The sequence below is a fragment of the Coregonus clupeaformis genome, chromosome 15 (genome assembly GCF_020615455.1).
Source record: "Coregonus clupeaformis isolate EN_2021a chromosome 15, ASM2061545v1, whole genome shotgun sequence".
Classification (NCBI taxonomy): Eukaryota; Metazoa; Chordata; class Actinopteri; order Salmoniformes; family Salmonidae; genus Coregonus; species Coregonus clupeaformis.
Window position 1 is genome coordinate 47,949,851 of NC_059206.1, and position 19,690 is coordinate 47,969,540.

Consider the following 19,690-nt stretch of genomic DNA (forward strand, 5'->3'; position numbering starts at 1 on the left):
CCACGTTCGATTGGGTGACTGGCAAGGTAACTAGTTGGAGCATTGATTGTCATGCTAACTGCCTCAAGACTGCCTGTTCCCATTCTGTTCCCAGTCAGGTGATTGAGGCTAACCCCCCAGATTTGTCCCTGGTTCCCGAGACATATCACGATTTGGGGGAAGTGTTCAGTAAGCAGAGGGCTCTGTCACTCCCTCCCCACCGACCATATGATTGTGCCATAAACCTGTTCCCTGGAGCTGCCTATCCCACGGGACGGTTATACAGCATCTCCCGACCTGAACGTGAGGCTTTGGAGACCTACATAAAGGAGTCCCTAGCTGCTGGTCTCATTCGTCCCTCGTCATCACCCCTGGGGGCAGGATTCTTCTTTGTGAGTAAAAAGGATGGCTCTCTTCGACCTTGTATTGATTATCGGGGGTTGAATGACATCACGGTCAAGAACAAGTATCCCCTGCCCTTGATGAGCTCTGCTTTCGACTCCTTACAGGGTGCTACTGTGTTCACCAAGCTGGACCTATGCAATGCGTATCATCTGGTCCGGATCAGAGAGGGGGACGAGTGGTTGACTGGTTTCAATATACCGATGGGTCATTTCGAGTATCAGGTGATGCCGTTTGGACTGACCAATGCCCCAGCAGTGTTCCAGAGTATGGTGAATGACGTCCTGAGAGATATGATCGGTCTTTTTGTGTTCGTTTACCTGGATGACATTCTTATCTTCTCGAAGGAGCCTTCCAGCCACGTCCAGCATGTCAAGCAGGTTCTGCAGCGATTGCTGGAGAATCGCCTGTTTGTGAAGGCCGAGAAGTGTGAATTTCACGCCCACACTACATCCTTCCTCGGGTACATCATCTCCAGGGGAGAGATTAGGATGGACCAAGAGAAGGTTAGGCGGTTCTGGATTGGGCCCAGCCCGGTACGAGATTGCAGCTCCAGAGGTTTCTGGGGTTTGCGAATTTCTATCGGAGATTTATCCGTGATTACAGCCGTGTGGCCGCTCCTTTAACTGCCCTGACTTCTAATACCAGAACCTTCAGTTGGAATCCTGAGGCGGACCGAGCATTTCTGGATTTGAAGAGGCGATTCACCAACGCTCCGATTCTCTCTCAACCTGACACTGCCCGTCAGTTTGTCGTTGAAGTGGATGCGTCTGATGTGGGGTTAGGCGCCATCCTGTCCCAGCGATGCTCCACTGACGGTAAACTCCATCCCTGCGCCTACTACTCTCGTCGTCTTTCGTCTACGGAGAGGAACTACGATGTGGGTAACCGGGAGCTTCTCGCGGTGAAACTTGCCTTGGAGGAGTGGCGCCACTGGTTGGAGGGGGCGGAGCAACCGTTTGTTGAATCTTGCTTACGTGCAATCGGCTAAACGTCTCAACTCCCGTCAGGCCAGGTGGTCGTTGTTTTTTGGACGCTTTAATTTTTCCTTGACGTTCCGACCGGGGTCTAAGAACGGCAAGGCGGACGCCTTGTCCCGGATGTTCTCCAAGACGGAGGAGAGTGGGGCCAAGACTGAGACGATTCTTCCCCGGAACCTTGTCGGGGAGCCGTTATGTGGAGGATTGAGGAGGAGGTTATGGCGGCCCTTCGGACGCAGCCCGGCCCCGGTAACGGTCCACCCGGTCGGTTGTTTGTGCCTGAGTCGGTTCGTTCGGCTGTCCTCCAATGGTCCCACGCCAGCAAGATTGCTTGTCACCCTGGCGTGGCTCGGACGATGGCGCTTCTACGCAGACGATTTTGGTGGCCTGCCATGGGAGAAGATACTCGGAGGTTTGTTGCTGCCTGTCCAGTTTGTGCGCAGAACAAGAGTGCCAATCGGCCCAGCTCTGGACTTCTTCACCCCCTACCGATCCCCCGGCGACCATGGTCGCATCTGGCTCTGGACTTTGTCACTGGGTTGCCCTCTTGTGGACCGATTCAGCAAGTTCGCCCACTTTGTGCCCATCTCCAAGCTTCCCTCTGCCTCTGAGACGTCCAAGATCCTGGTTAGGGAGGTTTTCAGGGTCCACGGATTGCCCAGTGACATAGTTTCCGACCGTGGCCCTCAGTTCACCTCTGCTGTCTGGAAATCCTTCTGTTTGGCCATTGGAGCTACAGTCAGTCTTACATCTGGGTTTCACCCCCAATCTAATGGACAGGCGGAGAGAGCCAACCAGAAGATGGAATCCACGCTGCGCTGCCTTGTTTCCTCCAACCCCACCTCTTGGGCCTCTCAGTTGCCTTGGGTTGAGTATGCTCACAATACTCTCCCTACTTCTGCCACTGGGATGTCTCCCTTCCAGTGCCTATACGGCTACCAACCCCCCTTGTTTCCTTCTCAGGAGAAAGATCTCTCGGTTCCCTCTGTCCAGGCCCACATTCGTCGTTGCCACCGGACCTGGCATCGGGCCAGAAAGGCCCTCCTTAGAGTTTCTGACCGGTATCAGCTCCAGGCGAATCGTCACCGTATTCCAGCCCCCGCTTATGCAATCGGAGATAGGGTCTGGTTGGCTACAAGGACCTTCCTCTGCGGACTGAGTCAAGGAAACTGTCGCCGAGGTTCATTGGTCCGTTTGTGGTGGAGAGTGATTAATCCTGTTGTGGTTCGACTCAAGTTGCCTAGTACGCTCAGAGTCCATCCCACCTTCCATGTCTCCTGCCTCAAGCCTGTTCTCCTCAGCCCTCTGTTGCCCCCTCCACCTCCTCCTCCTCCTCGGATGATCGGAGTAGGTCCTGTCTACACGGTGCGCCGCATCATGGATTCCAGACGGCGGGGCCGGGGTTTCCAGTATCTCATGGACTGGGAGGGGTATGGTCCTGAGGAGAGGAGTTGGATTCCTCGGCGTCAGATCCTTGATGCTGACCTCCTTCGTGACTTCTACCGCCTCCATCCTGGCGCTCCGGGTAGTCCGCCCGGTGGCGTTCGTCGGAGGGGGGGTACTGTCATGAACCCTGCGTCCTGAGTCTGTTCCTGCCTGTCTTGCCGTTTTTCTGCTCTGTATCTCCTGTTTCCCGAAGGTGCCTGAACGCACCCTGTCCGGTTGCCGGGCGACGTTGCTAGGCGGGTGATCTCTCGATTACCTGCACCTGCTTCTCATCAGCTTCGGCACACCTGGTCCTGATCATCACCCCTTCATAAGCTCTGACCTGACATCCATTCCCTGCCGGATCGTTAGCCATAAACAGTATGTTTTGCCAGCGTATCATCCTCTGAGTACTAGCGTTAGTTTTGTTGTTTTTTGCACCTTGTTGACCTGCCTTGTACTTACCTCCGTTTTTTCTGTCTACAGTCATTCTCCCGGAACCTTCACCCAACCCCTGCCGTGCCATCAGTTCATCTGCCACTTCACCACCACCTACTCATCTCCGCCACCCGCTCCGTCTCCTGGACTATTCTGCATCTTTTCTGTAAATAAACACTCACATTCGTTCAACTCACCTTGTCCTGGTCTGCTTCTGGGTTCGGTCTTAGAGAACCGTGACAATTTCACTGTAAGGTGTACACCTGTTGCATTCGGCGCATGTGACAAATACGATTTGATTTGCTTTGAAATGTTGATCATTTAGGTGCCAAGCATAGTAACAGTTCATCAGGCACGGGAAGATTCCATTTTCTCTCGATCCCAATGACAATCCTTCTTCAGTACAGGCAACAGATAAATTCATTTTACACATCAAATCTCTTCCTAACAAATTTACTGGGCAGGAAGAGGAGTACAGGAATCAGTGTCTCCATTTGCCCTCTCCATGTCCAGGGGAAAGGTCAAACATTCTTCAGAGGAAATTCCAGATGCTCCAACTGTGTGCATTGTTTTCTTTGAGCGGGGGGACAGACAGAGCAGACATTTTCAACACTGAGACCGCGGCCCCAGTGCCCACCAAAAATGGAATTGTATGTTTATTAACTAGAATGTCAATAAGGGGGTTTTGGGTTGACAATGTGGTCAATTTTAACATTTGACAGGTTTCTTCTGGTTCTTCATCCTTGTTTTCTTCTTCTGTTTCCACCTCATCCTGTTTGGTAGCCCCCTCATCCACCTCCTCTTCCAAAAATAGGTTGTCCACCTGCACGCCAACAGGTGGGGACTGCCACTCTCCTTGGCCTTCTCCTGCTCCAGGACAGTGTCTTGAGAAATGCCCTAACTTCCCACAGTTGTAGCAGCTCCAGTCTCTCCCTCTATCACCCTCGGCCTCTACCTCTTCCTCTGCCTCTTTCGTGTCCACGGTTGCCGCCATTTCCTCAATGTCCTCTTCCTCCTCCAGAGTAGTACATCAGCTGTGCCTTCTTCAGTGTCTTTCCATCCTTAGTTTCATTTTCCTTCAACGGTCTTTCCATATGGGAGATATATAGCTTTACGTCAGGCAGTGGTTTTGTTTCCCATGCAATACAAGTTGTAGTTACAGCTGTCTTCAGCTCTTGTCTCAGGCCTGTCACCACAGCATGGCACAATAGGCTGCTGTATGACTCTTGTTCAGGCATCAGGCCTGAGCGTTGGAGGAAGACTATCTCCACCCTTTCCATGTAGACACTCAATTTTTCATCAGTTCCCTCTTTGGTGGAATGGATTTTCTGCCAGTCTGTGTGTTTGCGGAAAGCAGCCTTTATAGCGGTAAAAACAAAATCCAGCTGGTCACCACGATTAGCCGCTAGTACATCACGGTCCCACGATTTTATAATCCTTCCATTTAAATTTCAAACAGCGGCAGAGTATTTCTTCAATTTCTCTGGTGGTGGGGTTGTACATGGAGATGATTGCTTTTACTTCTTCCTCAAACCTCACAGCATCTTTTGCTGGATCAGTGACATCGCCCACTATCACTTTTATTTTCTTGTATTTTCTTTCAAGTCGGCCTTTCACAGACTCCAGTTTTTCTGTGCTCAGTGTCCCACCAGCAGGGAAATGTCCATCTGTCCATCTTGTCCAGTCTTCTGTTTGGTCCAGTACCCCTCTACCAATTTTTTTTGCCATTACACTAGACAGCCCTTTTGGCAATTCAACACCAGGGACACCTGAAGTCAATATTAAATTAATCTATCTTAACTTCCAGAACATATTCTGTGCCTTCTGCTAATTGGTCTGAGGAGGAGGTAACAGTCACCTGCACGAACCAATATAGAGTGAGAGGAGATGCATACTGTGTATAATTCAAGGCTATCTCTTCAGACAATAACATTTCTCTTACACTAGGACTATAAGTGGCACTGCCATGCATGTATCGTATATGAAGATTATGTCTTTGTTAAATGTTTTTCATGAAGAAATGGAATGTTGTTTGTTAGTATCAAAAGGGAATGTTTTAGTGTAACGTCACATACAACAGACAGGAAGTGTGTTGTAGACAGGGGAGACTGGTGATTGGCCAGAAGAGGGAGCATCTTTTTGCATTGTTTATAAATAGGGGCTAGACTACAGAAAGGGCAGAACGGCCATGACAATCTGAGACGCCGTTCTCCGGACACCGCGGGTCTGTAACTTATGCTGTAACCTCGTGATTTTAATAAAAGCCTCTAACACGGTGCAGCTTGAGCGGACTCTTTGTTGACAGCAATAATTGCCACCATTCACCCGATACGACAAATGGCGCCCAACGTGGGGCTGGTCTGCACCTCTCCTTTGGTTCATTCAGTCGCCAGGCTAACTCGCTTTGAAGCATGGCCAGACAAGGGTGAGTTTTTCTTACCGCTTTGGAGCTTGTTAGATTGGATACGACTTGTGTACACTGGAGAGATGTACCATATGACCGTGCCTCGGGTGGCGTTGTTGCTGTCGACTAGGAGGCTGCCTAAAATTTTATTCCATTGTAAACGGCAGGTAATTGGAAGTTTAGAGCATAAAACGGTAGGAATTAAGTATTGAAGGTGTACAATTAAAACAGATAGGCGCATTCATTAGGGCACTGTACCGCTTAAGAACCCGGGGGGGCCATTTAGAAAATGATGGGCCGGCAAATCCGTTTACACGATAGAATGTGTAGTCGGTGGGTTTTTGAAAGAACTCGGTTTGATGGGATTTATCTGATTGTGATTATGACTCGACTCTCGTCCGACGGGGGGTTTGATTGGGTTTGATTTCTCGGTGTAATGGTCATTAAGTCACGGTAGCAAAAACGGTAGGATAAATATGTTAAAATAAATAGGGCAGTGCAGGATGTTTGTTTGTGTGGTAGGCCGCAGTTAGCTAAAGGCTAATGTTAATGCTAAATGCTGGGTTGTGTTGCAGGCTACATTGTACACAAAGGCTAAGGCTAATGCTAAGGCTAAAGGCTAATTGTGTTGCGTGCTACATGCTAACGGATATCCTTAGAGACCCCATTGCGATGGATTAAAGTCTCTTAAACTTGTCTCTGTGTGTGTAAGTCAGGTTATATGTTTTGTGAGCTCTGTTATGTGTAATTGTGTGAGTATAAGGTATAAAATAGTGAAGCTGTAGCGTAATGCTATCGTTCTATGGTTTGGCAAGCATGGGGTTAAATGGATGTGCGCATGCGCTTGAGTTTACGGGCTAAAACTACGACATGCGGTTGTGCTAAGCCTACAAAACGGCATTGTGGGTAAAGTGTCATATTTCTGTTGGGGGCTGCAGGGAGACGGAGAAACACACAGACAAAGAGATTTTAACACGAATCTTCTAGTTGTTACATCGGCGCTTGGTTAAAGATGAAACTTGTTTTGTGACCTATTGAATTGATAAATGAGAGAGATATGTTGACGGAGTATAATGAATTAAATTGAATGACGGATTAAAATAAAATAAAAATGTTTTTGAGCGATCTATTTAGTTCTGAGTTTAGTCTTGGAGTGAATAATGTAGAACGAACGAATATTGAATATGGTTGAAATAACTCAGTGATTGCATTAACTACTAAAATCTGTTTCTGTGTCTTTGTTCCCTTGTCATATGAGAGATAAGCAAGAGGAGAGAGGAGATACAGGAAGTGCTGACGTAACATCACGTGACGCGGCAGAGGCAGAGGATCAGATATCAGGCTAGTTCACAAAATCATCCCTTACAAAATATTTGATGACAATTTCACATAGGCTTGGCAAATACTATTTCATTAAAAATTGCATTTTGGAGGCTATGTGCATCACTGGGGTTTGATTGGAATTGTGTTGGGAATCAAGGACTGACATTATTGTGTAAATTTAAGATAATTAGGGGTTATAGAGCAAGGGGTTACAGGCTTTGTTTTTGGGATTGCTTTGAAGTTGACTAATTTACATTTACTTGCATTTGATGGGTTGTGGTAAGATAGCCAACACTAATTGATAAATTGGTGACATAGGATATAGGAATACAAATTGGTTTTAATTATTCATGATTTTTAATTGATTTATTAAAAAAAAAAAAAAGTTGTTAGGTTTATATTAATAATTTAAGGGGGGAAGCCATAGGCTATATAGTCTAAAATAAAATAATTCACGATAAAGGAATATAAAAGGGTTGATATAGGGGAAAAATAGTAATCCTTTAACTAAAGTAGTGTTAGAAAAACTAATGGCAGAAGTTAGTACACCTTTCTCGCATACGGATTCAGCAAAAAGACACCCACCTTACGAGAAGGGAGTAGAGCTTAGGGATGTTTATCCTCAGCTTCCAGTGATCATCCAGGAGGGTGATTGTTGCATCAGAGATGAAGATGAATAATAGATAGAGGACAAGCAGAAACGACCAGAAAGATGAATCCAAAACTCCAGAAGGAAGAAAAACCGAGATGTCTGGAAACTAAGAGAAGAATGAGGTTCGAGTTCAGATGAAGATAGCGATAAAGAGGAGACTGAAGGGGCTGTGTATTCAAAAGGAGTTTGTCCTACAAGGACTGGCACAGAAGAGAAGTAAGAAGATGATGGAAGATGATATTTTGAGGACAGAACTTAGAATATAAGCTTTTGAAGAATCCTGATATGTCAACAGCAAGAAAGAACAGGACGAAGAAACTCTGAGAAAACTCAATCATACAACTGGTGGAGAAGAGAAGCTTTGGTTATGAAGAATCAGAGTGAACCAAATCAACAATCACTGTTACAGCTTCAACTGAACAATATCAAATGCAATTGTACCAGCCAAGGTGGGTACCAAATTTTTAATATCCACAGCCAGTTTCTGGACAGACACAGAATTGGAGAGGAAGAGGACGAGAAGGCTTAGAAGGAGGAGGAAGATTTCAGCTACACTTCCAGCAACTTTCAGAAGACTGTTATAATTATGGACAGGTTGGTCACTTTACCTGTGAGTGCAACAAGTCAGGAGGAAACACAGAGAACATTTTTAAGGAAGATACAGGGGCAGTCGAGATCACCTGTTAGTGCCTAGAAGATCCGGAAGGGGGGTGTCAGCTGATAGCATCGATTAGAGAAGAAGAGAAAATAGCTAACAATTGAAGTAAAACCAGAGGACTATGAGAAATAATGGGGAATAGTGGAAAAACTTATCTGTGTTCAGCCTAAAGAGGTTAAACATCTCACTATGTAAAATTAACTAATTAGGATAGGGATTTGAGGTAATAAAACAGTTAATTACTCTTAGGGAACCAATGGAGCTCTGCTATAAAAATCAAAGAGAAATTAAAATAGACATACTAATATTAGGACATATACCTATTGCATTATTGGGAAGAGATGCATTGTGTAAATTGAACTGTACAATAGGATGTACACTAAACGGCTGTCTGGTAGAAGATGTTAAAAGAGTAGGGTTTTTGGGAATCATTTGCTTAAAAAGATAATATCATAGGAAGGATGATAATCTATTAGACTGCCTATTAGACAATCTGTCTGAAAAAAGTTAAAAGGGGTGACTGTTATTCTGGGTTACATTCTTACACCAAGAGATTTCAGGCTAGGCTAAAAGGTGTTTAGTCGTTTGCCAAGTCTGTGTGTTAAAAAGTCAGAAGCAGGTGGGGACTTTCCCAATCACATATTCTAAAAATTTGGTGGTAAAGGGATTTTGTGAATAAATCAGTGGAAAAAGTTTTTAAAGGTTATGAGAGAAAAGATTAGATTAAAATAAGTTAGGAGAACTAGGGTTGAAGGAACTCTAAGACAGTAAGCTAAGTTTCAAAGTTAGTAGTAAGAGAGAGAGAACAGTGGTGAAGGACATGTTAAAGTTTAGTGGGAAGATATGGTAGGAGTTTAGATCTGTTAGGAGCAGATGCATTGAGAAAGTATGTGTTGCTGAATGATAAGAGAAGATTGAGGGTGATTGAGTATCTATAGTTACAGTTCCCAGCAGGGAGATCAAGGTAATTATAGGTGTATTTTTTATAATCAAAAGTTTGAAAGTCAGGGATTAGAGATAGGACTGAGAGTTGGGAAAAAGTGACACTAGTGGTGATAGATGGAAGTACAAGCAAAGACAACTTTTCTTTGGGGAAAACTAGAAGTAACTAAGGACATTAACACTTCGATATATTAAAACAACAGTGAGAAGCAATTTAACTCTTTCAACATTGATAGTTGTTAAAGCCATAAATATATTGCATTTGATTATAAGGGAGTCAATGGCTCCAGCGCCAATTTTAGGGAAAAATACTTATTGGGGTTAGGATGGGGACGTTCCTCCCACATGGAGAGATAATTATGGAGAAGAAGTATACTTATCTAGTGCAAGCATTATAATTTGTTCTGGTTAAGAATTATTGGTTAAAAGGCTATGTAATTCATAAAGTAACGCTTATAATGGAAGAGTTGGGGTCTGTTGTGGCCTCCACAGTCATTGAGGGAGTTCAGGAAGAATAGAGACAATATAGATTCATCTGAAATAGTGAAGGAAACTATCATGGAAGTACAGGATGAGGTCTTTGATTTTAATGACAGACAGGGAGAGGTATCTGATCAGTACCGCTCGTTAGGGAAGAGAGAAACTAAAGGGAGTGGTTTGATTCTTCTGTTGTGAAAATTAGAGATAGATGGGCAGGTTCCAAAAGCTCATTCTGTAAGATCAGTGAGGAATCTTGAGGGTCCATGTCTGGTGAGAATTCCACCACCAAACATGTTAGAGACGGTCGTTCGACCTCTATCAAGTATGTGTCAATCTTATGCGTTGTCATGACTGTGGTATCAGCAACAGTCAGTAACAGATAAAATAATGTCGTTGTCAAAACATTTGTTTAAGCCTAGGTTTAGGTGTTATTGGGTTAAGTGAATTAACTTGTGTGAATTTGTTGGATGGTAAAGAAAAATCAGGTAACAGCGTAACTGAAGTATTGGAGGTGAAACCAGTGAGGGCTAAAAGTTGTTTTGTTCTAATAAAACATATGAGGTAAGGAGTATGTTTATGGGAATATCAGATTGTGATGTTATATGATAACTTTGGGTAGGCATGACCTTAAGGGTAGTAATGAGAAATATGTTACTTTTTATGTACCAGGTAGTAAGAACAGCAGGACTTTGATGGTTAAAAGATTAGCTTTTGCCTGACAATGTGACTATGGGGAATTTTAGAGATTTGGAGGGTTTGTGGTGATAAAGCGTATATATTCTTACCCTATGGATAGACAGGATGTTGTTACATGTCAACGTTGAAGCTTCCATATGAGGTTTCTACCATTATAAGAGGGGTAGCACCGGACACAGAAATCTGAAGCTATATTTGAAATTGGATGAAAAGAGACATGGCTACATGTCATAGTCTTCAAGCCTATCATTGAAGGATAAATCTAAGGGAGAAGGGGGGACTTTTTCCATGGTATGGTGTAACATTTGGAAAGATCATATTGATAATATTAGTAGATACTTTGAGTCCAGATAGTTCAGATATTATCACTAGGGTTATATATGCATTGAAGAATATAAGGGATGCGTTTGGGAGATCTGAGAAGACTTGGTTGCAAGATCAGGTAGGCCAGTAGGGGCAGTGATGGGTTACATTTAATGGCAGCTTTGATAACACTGTGTGTGATGTTTGTAATTTGTTACTGACCTTTGAGAAAGCTATGATATTGAGATAGGTTGGAGAGTGATGCCTGGAGACAACACTCAGATGCCGGTGTTGACTGTTCCTGATCTGGATGAAGATGGACCAGTGGAACTGAATGGATAAATATCATTTTTGATTATTAGATTATTTAAAAAAAAAAAAAAAAAAAAATTCATATGGGTGATGTTGGTATGATTTTATGAATCAAAGGGGGAAGAGGTTAATGTGATTCATACATCATTTATATATCATTTTTATATTCTTAGTTGACATTGATGGTCAATTTGAAAGTGTTGTTTTGCAAAAGATACTGTTTGGTCTTTCCTTTTCTTTCAGAAGCATTTGGGGGAACATATGGAGATTGAAATACTCAAACAGGGACAATATGAAGGGACAATATGACTGGAGGAGATGAAACAAGGAGGGTGTGGCCGATTCCATCATCAACAATCCATTGGAAGTCGAGACTACGGGGAGATGAAGTGTAGTGGACTACATTCCAGTGTCTGCTATGAAATATAGACATATTTGATGTATAATACATAATTGTGTCATATTCTTAGGTATTAATTTTTGTAGAATGATGTTTGATGTTATTGAATACATGTGAGGATCTTAGATGTTTTTGTTTATTTCGTGAATGTTTAGGGACAGGGAATTTAGGCAGGGAGAGGTTCACTGTAGGGTCCAATGTGTTGACCAGCCTTACAAGTGGATGTTTTTGGATAGGATTTTGTTTGCAGGGGCTTACATGTGTATTTAATTGCATCATAGTTTCAAATGCATTTACATTGTTTATGAGGTTATCTGGAGTACCGAGGTGGTTGCCTGGGGCAGAGGGACCGTGAGAGAATTTTACTGTCTTGATTGATATGGATGGAAGGTTGCCAGACAGTTTTTCGCTCTTACACTCCATAGAGATTTGTTCATATTTCATAGTAATGTATTCATACTTCATAAACAGTTATTCATATTTCATAGAAAGGTATATACACTCTAGAGGAGAATGGTTTTTGGTTTAATGTTAAAGATACTCAATAAGATAAATTGTTACTGGTCATAATCCTATTCTGTTTGTTTTCGAGACTGTTCGTCTCGAAGGGGGGAATATCGTATATGAAGATTATGTCTTTGTTAAATGTTTTTCATGAAGAAATGGAATGTTGTTTATGTTAGTATCAAAAGGGAATGTTTTAGTGTAACGTCACATACAACAGACAGGAAGTGTGTTGTAGACAGGGGAGACTGGTGATTGGCCAGAAGAGGGAGCATCTTTTTGCATTGTTTATAAATAGGGGCTAGACTACAGAAAGGGCAGAACGGCCATGACAATCTGAGACGCCGTTCTCCGGACACCGCGGGTCTGTAACTTATGCTGTAACCTCGTGATTTTAATAAAAGCCTCTAACACGGTGCAGCTTGAGCGGACTCTTTGTTGACAGCAATAATTGCCACCATTCACCCGATACGACACATGCCTCTGTTTAAATAGCTTTTCATTGTGTGTTCATGTTTTAATCTGGTGACGCAACACACTACTGCGTTGTCTCCGCACTGCTGTGTTGTTTGTTGCTACTTTTTTGCTTTTTACTCTTAATAACTATTTAATCAAACTTCAGACGCAATCATTAGGAAAGGATGATACAGCATCTGTGCCACCGGTAAATACAGGTAGTAGTGTTAATCCCCCTGCACTGTCCCCGCAGCTGGCCAATTTTCTAATGGGAAGAAATGCTTGCGGCATGCTCAACCGGTGTTGCTTATTCAGCCGATATAAACTTTTAACTGGTTTTCCCCACTAAGCAACGAGTCAGCGCCTGAGCCTTCTCAGGTCTCTCCTCCACCCGTTATGGGGTCTGAGCCGCCGAAGCCTCCCACCATTAGCACTGACAAATTGAAAACCCTAGTCATTGGCGACTCCATTACCCTCAATATTAGAATCCAGCGGTCATACATTGTTTACCAGGGGGTAGGGTTAGCGGCGTAAAGGCTAATCTGAAGATGGTGCTGGCTGAGGCTAAAACTGGCGAGTGTAGATGGTATAGGGATATTGTTATCCACGTCGGCATCAACAATGTTAGGATGAGGTCACCAAGTGCAACATAACTTCAGCGTGTAACTTTAGCTAGAAAGAGGTGTTGGCATCGATTCATTTTCTTTGGCGCCCTCCCAGTTAGGGAGAGTGATGAGCTTTACAGTACTCACACAACTCAATCGCTGGTTGAAAACTGTTTTCTGCCCCTCCCAAAAGATAGAATTTGTAGATAACTGGCCCTCTTTCTGGGACTCCCCCACAAACAGGACCAAGCCTGGCCTGCTGAGGAGTGACGGACTCCATCCAAGCTGGAGGGGTGCTCTCATCTTATCTAATAAAGTAGACAAGGCTCTAACTCCTCTAGCTCCACAATGAGATAGGGTGCAGGCATCAGGCTGTTAGCCAGCCTGCCAGCTTAGTGGAGTCTGCCACTATCACAGTCAGTGTAGCCAGCTCAGCTTTCCCCATTGAGACTGTGTCTGTGCCTCGATCTAGGTCGGGCATAACTAAACAGGAGGAGGTAACAGTCCCCGCAGCTGGCCAATTTTCTAATGGGAAGAAATGCTTGCGGCATGCTCAACCGGTGTTGCTTGCGCCAGTCGGCAGAGCATGGCGCTTGCAACGCCAGGGTTGTGGGTTCGTTTCCCACGGGGGGCCAGTATGAAAATGTATGCACTCACTAACTGTAAGTCGCTCTGGATAAAAGCGTCTGCTAAATGACTAAAATGTAAACGTAAACATGGCAGCGTTCACTTTAGCAATCTCACTGGAATAAAAACCTCCTCCATTCCTGTCATTATTGAAAGAGATTGTGATAATATCACACATCTCAAAATAGGACTACTTAATATTAGATCCCTCACTTCCAAGGCAGTTATAGTCAATGACCTAATCACTGATCATAACATTTGGTGACTTCAATATTCACATGGAAAAGTGCACAGACCCACTCCAAATTGCTTTCGGAGCCATCATCGACTCAGTGGGTTTTGTCCAACATGTCTCCGGATCTACGCATTGCCACAGTCATACCCTGGATCTCGTTTGTCCCGTGGAATAAATATTGTGGATATAAATGTTTTCCCTCATAATCCTGGACTATTGTCCCACCATTTAATTACGTTTGCATTCGCAACAAATAATCTGCTCAGACACCAACCAAAGATTATCAAAAGCCGCGCTATAAATTCTCAGACAACCCAAAGATTCCTAGATGCCCTTAGAGACTACCTCCACCTACCCAAGGATGTCCGAGTACAAAAATCAGTTAACCACCTAACCGAGGATCTACATTTAACCTTACGGTTTGCAAAGCTGTCATCAAGGCAAAGGGTGGCTACTTTGAAGAATCTCAAATCTCAAATATATTTTGATTTGTTTAACACTTTTTTGGTTACTACATGATTCCATATGTGTTATTTCATAGTTGTGATGTCTTCGCTATTATTCTACAAATAGTAAAAATATAGTAAAAATAAAGAAAAACCCTGGAATGAGTAGGTGTGTCCAAACTTTTGACTGGTACTTTATATATACGGAACAAAAATATAAACCCAAAATTTTACTGACTTACAGTTCATAAAAGGAAATCAGTCAATTGAAATAAATTCATTTCGCCCAATCTATGGATTTCACATGACTGGGCAGGGGCGCAGCCAATCAGAATGAGTTTCTCCCCACAAAAGGGCTTTATTACAGACAGAAATACAGTACTCCTGTTTCATCAGCTCTCCAGGTGGCTGGTCTCAGACGATCCCACAGGTGAAGAAGCCGGATGTGGAGGTCCTGGGCTGGCGTGGTTACCCGTGGTCTGCGGCTGTGAGGCAGGTTGGACGTACTGCCAAATTCTCTAAAACGACGTTGGAGGAGACTTATGGTAGAAAAATTAAAATTACATTCTGGTGGACATTCCTGCAGTCAGCATGCCAATTGCACACTCCTTCAAAACTTGAGACATCTGTGGCATTGTGTTGTGTGACAAAACTTCACATTTTAGTGGCCTTTTGTTGTCCCCAGCACAAGGTGTACCTGTCTTTTATATCTTTGTTCAATATATACATTAAATGTTGTCATACACTCTGCAAGGAGGTTTATGCCTGTAGCCTATTGTAAGCTATTGAATAGCTATTGATGTTTGTTTTCTCACCAAAAAAACACAAGTAAGGAGGAAAGAGGGGTATATATGGAGCACAGTGCATGTAAGATTTGTGAGTGTGTGATTTGATGTACAGTTCCTTCAGAGAGTATTCATACCCCTTTACTTTTTCCACATTTTGTGTTACAGGTAGAATTTTAAATGGTTTCAATTTAGATGTTTTTGCCACTGGCCTACACACAATACCACAATGTCAAAGTGGAATGATGTTTTTAGAAATGTTTACAACTTAATTTAAAAAGAAAAGCTGAAATCTCTTGAGTAAATAAGTATTCAATTCCTTTGTTATGGCAAGCCTAAATAAGTTCAGGAGTAAATATTTGCTTAGCAAGTCACGTAATAAGTTGCATGGACTCTCTGTGTGCAATAGTGTTTAACATGTTTTTGAATGACTACCTCATCTCTGTAAGGCCCCTCAGTCAAGCAGTGAATTTCAAACAGAATCAAGCACGAAGACCAGGGATGTTTTTCAATGCCTCATAAAGGGCACCTATTGGTAGATGGTTAAAAAAAAGCAGACATTGAATATCCCTTTGAGCATGGTGAAGTTATTACACTTTATACAATGGGTGGGTCTAATCCTGAATGCTGATTGGTTAAAACCGCATTCCAGCCGGTGTCTATTCCACACATTACCACCAGCTAAATCCATGATGTTAAAATGTCTATTTACTTTGTTCCATCTGACTGTGCAATCCACTGTCTTTTCAGCCCAGCCAAGCAATTTATAAACTTGATCTCCATTATAAAAAGAATCTAGACATTATCTCACATTTCTTTTAGACTAACATTTAGTTTTCAACAGCGGAGATTTGTATAAACCTTGCTGTCTGTCTCTCCGACATTTGCAACATTGTTTCAATATTAAAATTAGAGATCCAGCTGTCCCATAGTAATGAACGTGTCGGGTGTTGGGAGGAGACACAGGCAGGCAGCGTTTCTCAGCCAGTAGAAATCATGAATCAGCTGGCATCATTTTTATGGACATATACAAAGAAATGTCAAATGAAAAAAGATCAAACGAAACAAAGTGCAGCTAATTTACAGTCTTTCCAGCTTAATTTTGAAGTGATTCTGTTAGCTGTGTTGTTGACTAGCTCCTCTGAACAACAGTGTCCTGACAAGTGAGCACATTTTCTATGCGAGGCGAAATCGCGCATCATTAGCTCATTGTTATGGATGTATCCAAATAAATGTCACTAGAAAACAGCTTAAACCAATGCAAATGGGTCTACTTTGCTGTTATTCTCGCTGCACTTTTTTACGTGACTGTAAGCTAGCCGTAGTTGGCTAGCTGGCAAGCAAGGGATAAGAACGTTGCCAGCCAGTATGGCAATGGTACGGTGGCCGGTAAGTGCAAAGCAACATTACAAAGAATGAAACACTTTTACAAAGCTCGAGACAAATTTACATTTTGGAAAACAAATTTACATTTTATAAAACAAATTAACATTTTAGAAAACAAATTAACATTTTAGAAAACAAATTTACATTTTAGAAAACAAATTTACATTTTAGAAAACAAATTAACAAGACGCAAAACACTTACCAGTCCCGAAACAAATTTACAAATGACAGATTCTTCACGGAAAGGGAATGTACCACATACCGGAAGTGACACGGAAGTGATGAGCGTGGTCTTTTCGTGTTGTTGTTGTGGAGTTTATGGCGTCAAATAAGTTTATGGTGACCGCCCGAACATGGACTGCGGCCGAGGGATGTTTTGCCCGTTTTGTGGCAAACACATGAACAGCTTAACGCGGTTTTGCTTTACGTGTGGTCGGTGTTTGGAGTTTTTAAAGGACACGGACAAGACGGAAACATTGGAAACACAGGGGACGTCTCGACAGCCGGACAGTGCTATGCAAAGTAAGTTTAGCAAAACCAAAACGCTAGCTATCTAAGGACAGTAACGCTAATGATTTTTTGAGCGGCTTCTAACTTTCTGTTTCGAACTCTGTCCATTTCTGCAGAACAACCATGCCCATCATACAAACAGTTCATGGAGTACAGAAGCTCGAAATCAAAAGAACGACAGTCTTTTAACTATGGGCCAAAAGGAAGATATAGGCCTAAAGAAAGAAAACACGTCCAGGTAAGGTGTACTGACCGTCCTATACAATTTTGCAATGCTCTATATGTATTTGTGTGTTTGTGTATATTTATTTTACCTATGTATACATTAATTATATCTTTGTTATTTTACTAGATAAACGTAGGATTGATGGTGCCAAGTGGAACTGATTTAAAACCTCTAAGAGGGAAAACACTACCGTTATTTACAGACCCAGAGGTAGCAGCACCTGATCTACTGAAACAAGCTGTCCAGAAAATGACAACATTTAACAAGGACATGCACGAAGGACCTTATGTCCTTTTGTATCCAGACTGCTCAGAGGTGGTTCATGTGCCTGGGTCAGAAAGGCCATTCAAATTGGCAGAATATAAAAAGGAAATAGGAAAGGCATATTCCAGGATCACTTTTTTCATTTGCCTAGAAAAACACTATAAAAGAGGTTAGTGGATCTCATGATTCAATATTTTTACATATTTAGATACTCTGCTGGAGGATAGATAATGGTTGTTTGAATTATTTTTTTCAGTGGATGATACCTCAGACTCTGATTCTGAAATTGTCATCACAACAAGGAGCACAGCTGAACTCAATCATGCTGACACTTTGGTACATCAGTTATTTCTCTTTTTTTAAATATTTATGTATGTTTGTATTTATTCATTTTCATATAATTTATTAATTAGATGTACATTGGATTTTAAGCATAAAATCAATGTCCTGGTCAATATTTTAGTGGAAAAAGGCTTGTTTTGATTATTTTGCAGTAACTATTATACAGTAACACAGACAACCATTCAGCATTGATATATACTGTATGTGGTAATGGAAAAATAATGGAACCTGTTGAAAGTTGTTGATCATTTTATCCGTTTCCTCTCAGGTTTTTGAACCACAAAATCGAAGTACTCCCAAACACAAGCTGGACGATGAAAGGTAGGTGTTGCACACTTGGACACAAAGGAATTTTCACACGTGCAATAATAATTCATATTTTGTTGGGCTACAGTGCTTTCACTACCAGGTAAAGTGCAATTTCACATTTTTTTTAATTTAACTCACAAAACTGATAAAACTACTAGCAGATATTTCACTACTTATTCACATACACATTATACATACATTTATATTGCTGCACATAAGCTCAACGTTGCTACATGCTATCAGCTGTTTCTGTAACTGACTGCGGTGCCCCCTCGCTCCCTACCTAAAGGACCCACAGCTGCCTGTGTGAGCAGAGCTTTACAGAATAAACCCACTGAAATACAGTTGCTCTTGCAGTTGAATAAACAAAAATTTACCAAACCATTAAAAAAAACACGTGAGAATGAAGTGGGGGGTATCCACTGTCCATTCATATGTCCCACATCACTGTCGATCCTGCATAGGTACTATAGGCCTTTACTGAAGTGGCACGGTCATCCAGAACCAACTTAAAGAACTCCAACACGTTTCGGCATCTAGCCTTTGTCAGGGAGTCAAATAGATGTAATGAGAGACACTGGGTTTTTTCTAGTGGTAATCCACCAATAGGAAACATGGGACACATCCATATACATAATGTTTACATGATTTGACTATTGTAGGCCTGAAGGACACCTACTGGTTTTAAGATGTCTACAACACCCACTCTAGCCCAGAACACCTTGGACACTAGAAAATACCCATTGTCTCTCATTTCATCTGTTTGACTCGCTGACGAAGGCTAGATGCAAAAACGCATTAAAGTTCTTTTGAATTGGTTCTGTATGGCTTGGCCACTTGCAATACAAGCATTTTAATAGTTAAAAAATAGTAGTTTGAGCTTTCTTTTATTTTATACCTTTTCCATTAAAAAAGAAACTCAAACTAACTCAGATTTGAGTCCAGGAAGCGCTCCTATCCACATGTTCTCAAAATAATCTTTTTTTTTAATACATCTTTCTGTTCCCTCTACTACTACATGCTACTCAAAGCTACATTATAGCCTTTATCATGGAGCTAATCATTTTAATATGTTTTATCATGTTTCAGAGATGCACCAGGACAATCAACAATTCAGCCAGGACAGGTAATAAGGCAGACTGTGGCAGCATGACATTTCTTGCTTTCAGTGTTGTTGTTTCAGACATTTTAATCATTTTTTCAGATAGTAATATCTGATGCTGAGGATCTGGATCCACCGGAAGCAAATCCAGAAAAAATGTCTTGCTACAGGTAAGTAAAAAAAAAAGAAAAGATAATGACTGACATAATTTAAATGTATTGAACTGATTACATGGGGAAGACATTTTTGTTTGTAAGATGTTTTAACATGGAAATGGCAATTTCCCAACAGTAAATACACAGACCTGTATTCACCAAATGTTGAGCAGGAGGACGAAGAGCCGGTTGCTGTCAATGTGAAGAATTTCCAACACACAGCAATGTAATATGCTTTTGACTATAGCACTCCAGTTTTTTCACTGTACAATAGTTCTTGTATATCTGGAATATCCACAAATGAATTAACTTTTTGTCATTACAGGAGGAGACGGACATTGCAT

At 42.2% G+C, this 19,690-nt stretch overlaps 1 protein-coding gene across 1 annotated transcript; it reads left to right on the top strand.

Moving 5' to 3' along the window:
- The first annotated feature begins 16,653 nt into the window (after nt 1-16,653).
- Nucleotides 16,654-19,668, top strand: LOC121582797. Its single transcript, XM_041898899.2, has 8 exons — nt 16,654-16,960; nt 17,065-17,186; nt 17,301-17,607; nt 17,695-17,774; nt 18,049-18,101; nt 19,179-19,215; nt 19,294-19,361; nt 19,483-19,668. The coding sequence occupies exons 1-8, from the start codon at nt 16,792-16,794 to the stop codon at nt 19,574-19,576; spliced, it is 930 nt and encodes a 309-aa protein (XP_041754833.2). The 5' UTR covers nt 16,654-16,791; the 3' UTR covers nt 19,577-19,668.
- The last annotated feature ends 22 nt before the right edge of the window (nt 19,669-19,690 follow it).

What these genes read in the sequence shown, in the direction of transcription:
- LOC121582797 (XM_041898899.2), top strand. Translation starts at nt 16,792, where the DNA reads ATGGACTGCGGCCGAGGGATGTTTTGCCCGTTTTGTGGCAAACACATG. An exon ending in GCCGGACAGTGCTATGCAAA is followed by an intron (nt 16,961 to 17,064) that starts GTAAGTTTAGCA and finishes CCATTTCTGCAG; the next exon opens with AACAACCATGCCCATCATAC. An exon ending in AAGAAAGAAAACACGTCCAG is followed by an intron (nt 17,187 to 17,300) that starts GTAAGGTGTACT and finishes TTATTTTACTAG; the next exon opens with ATAAACGTAGGATTGATGGT.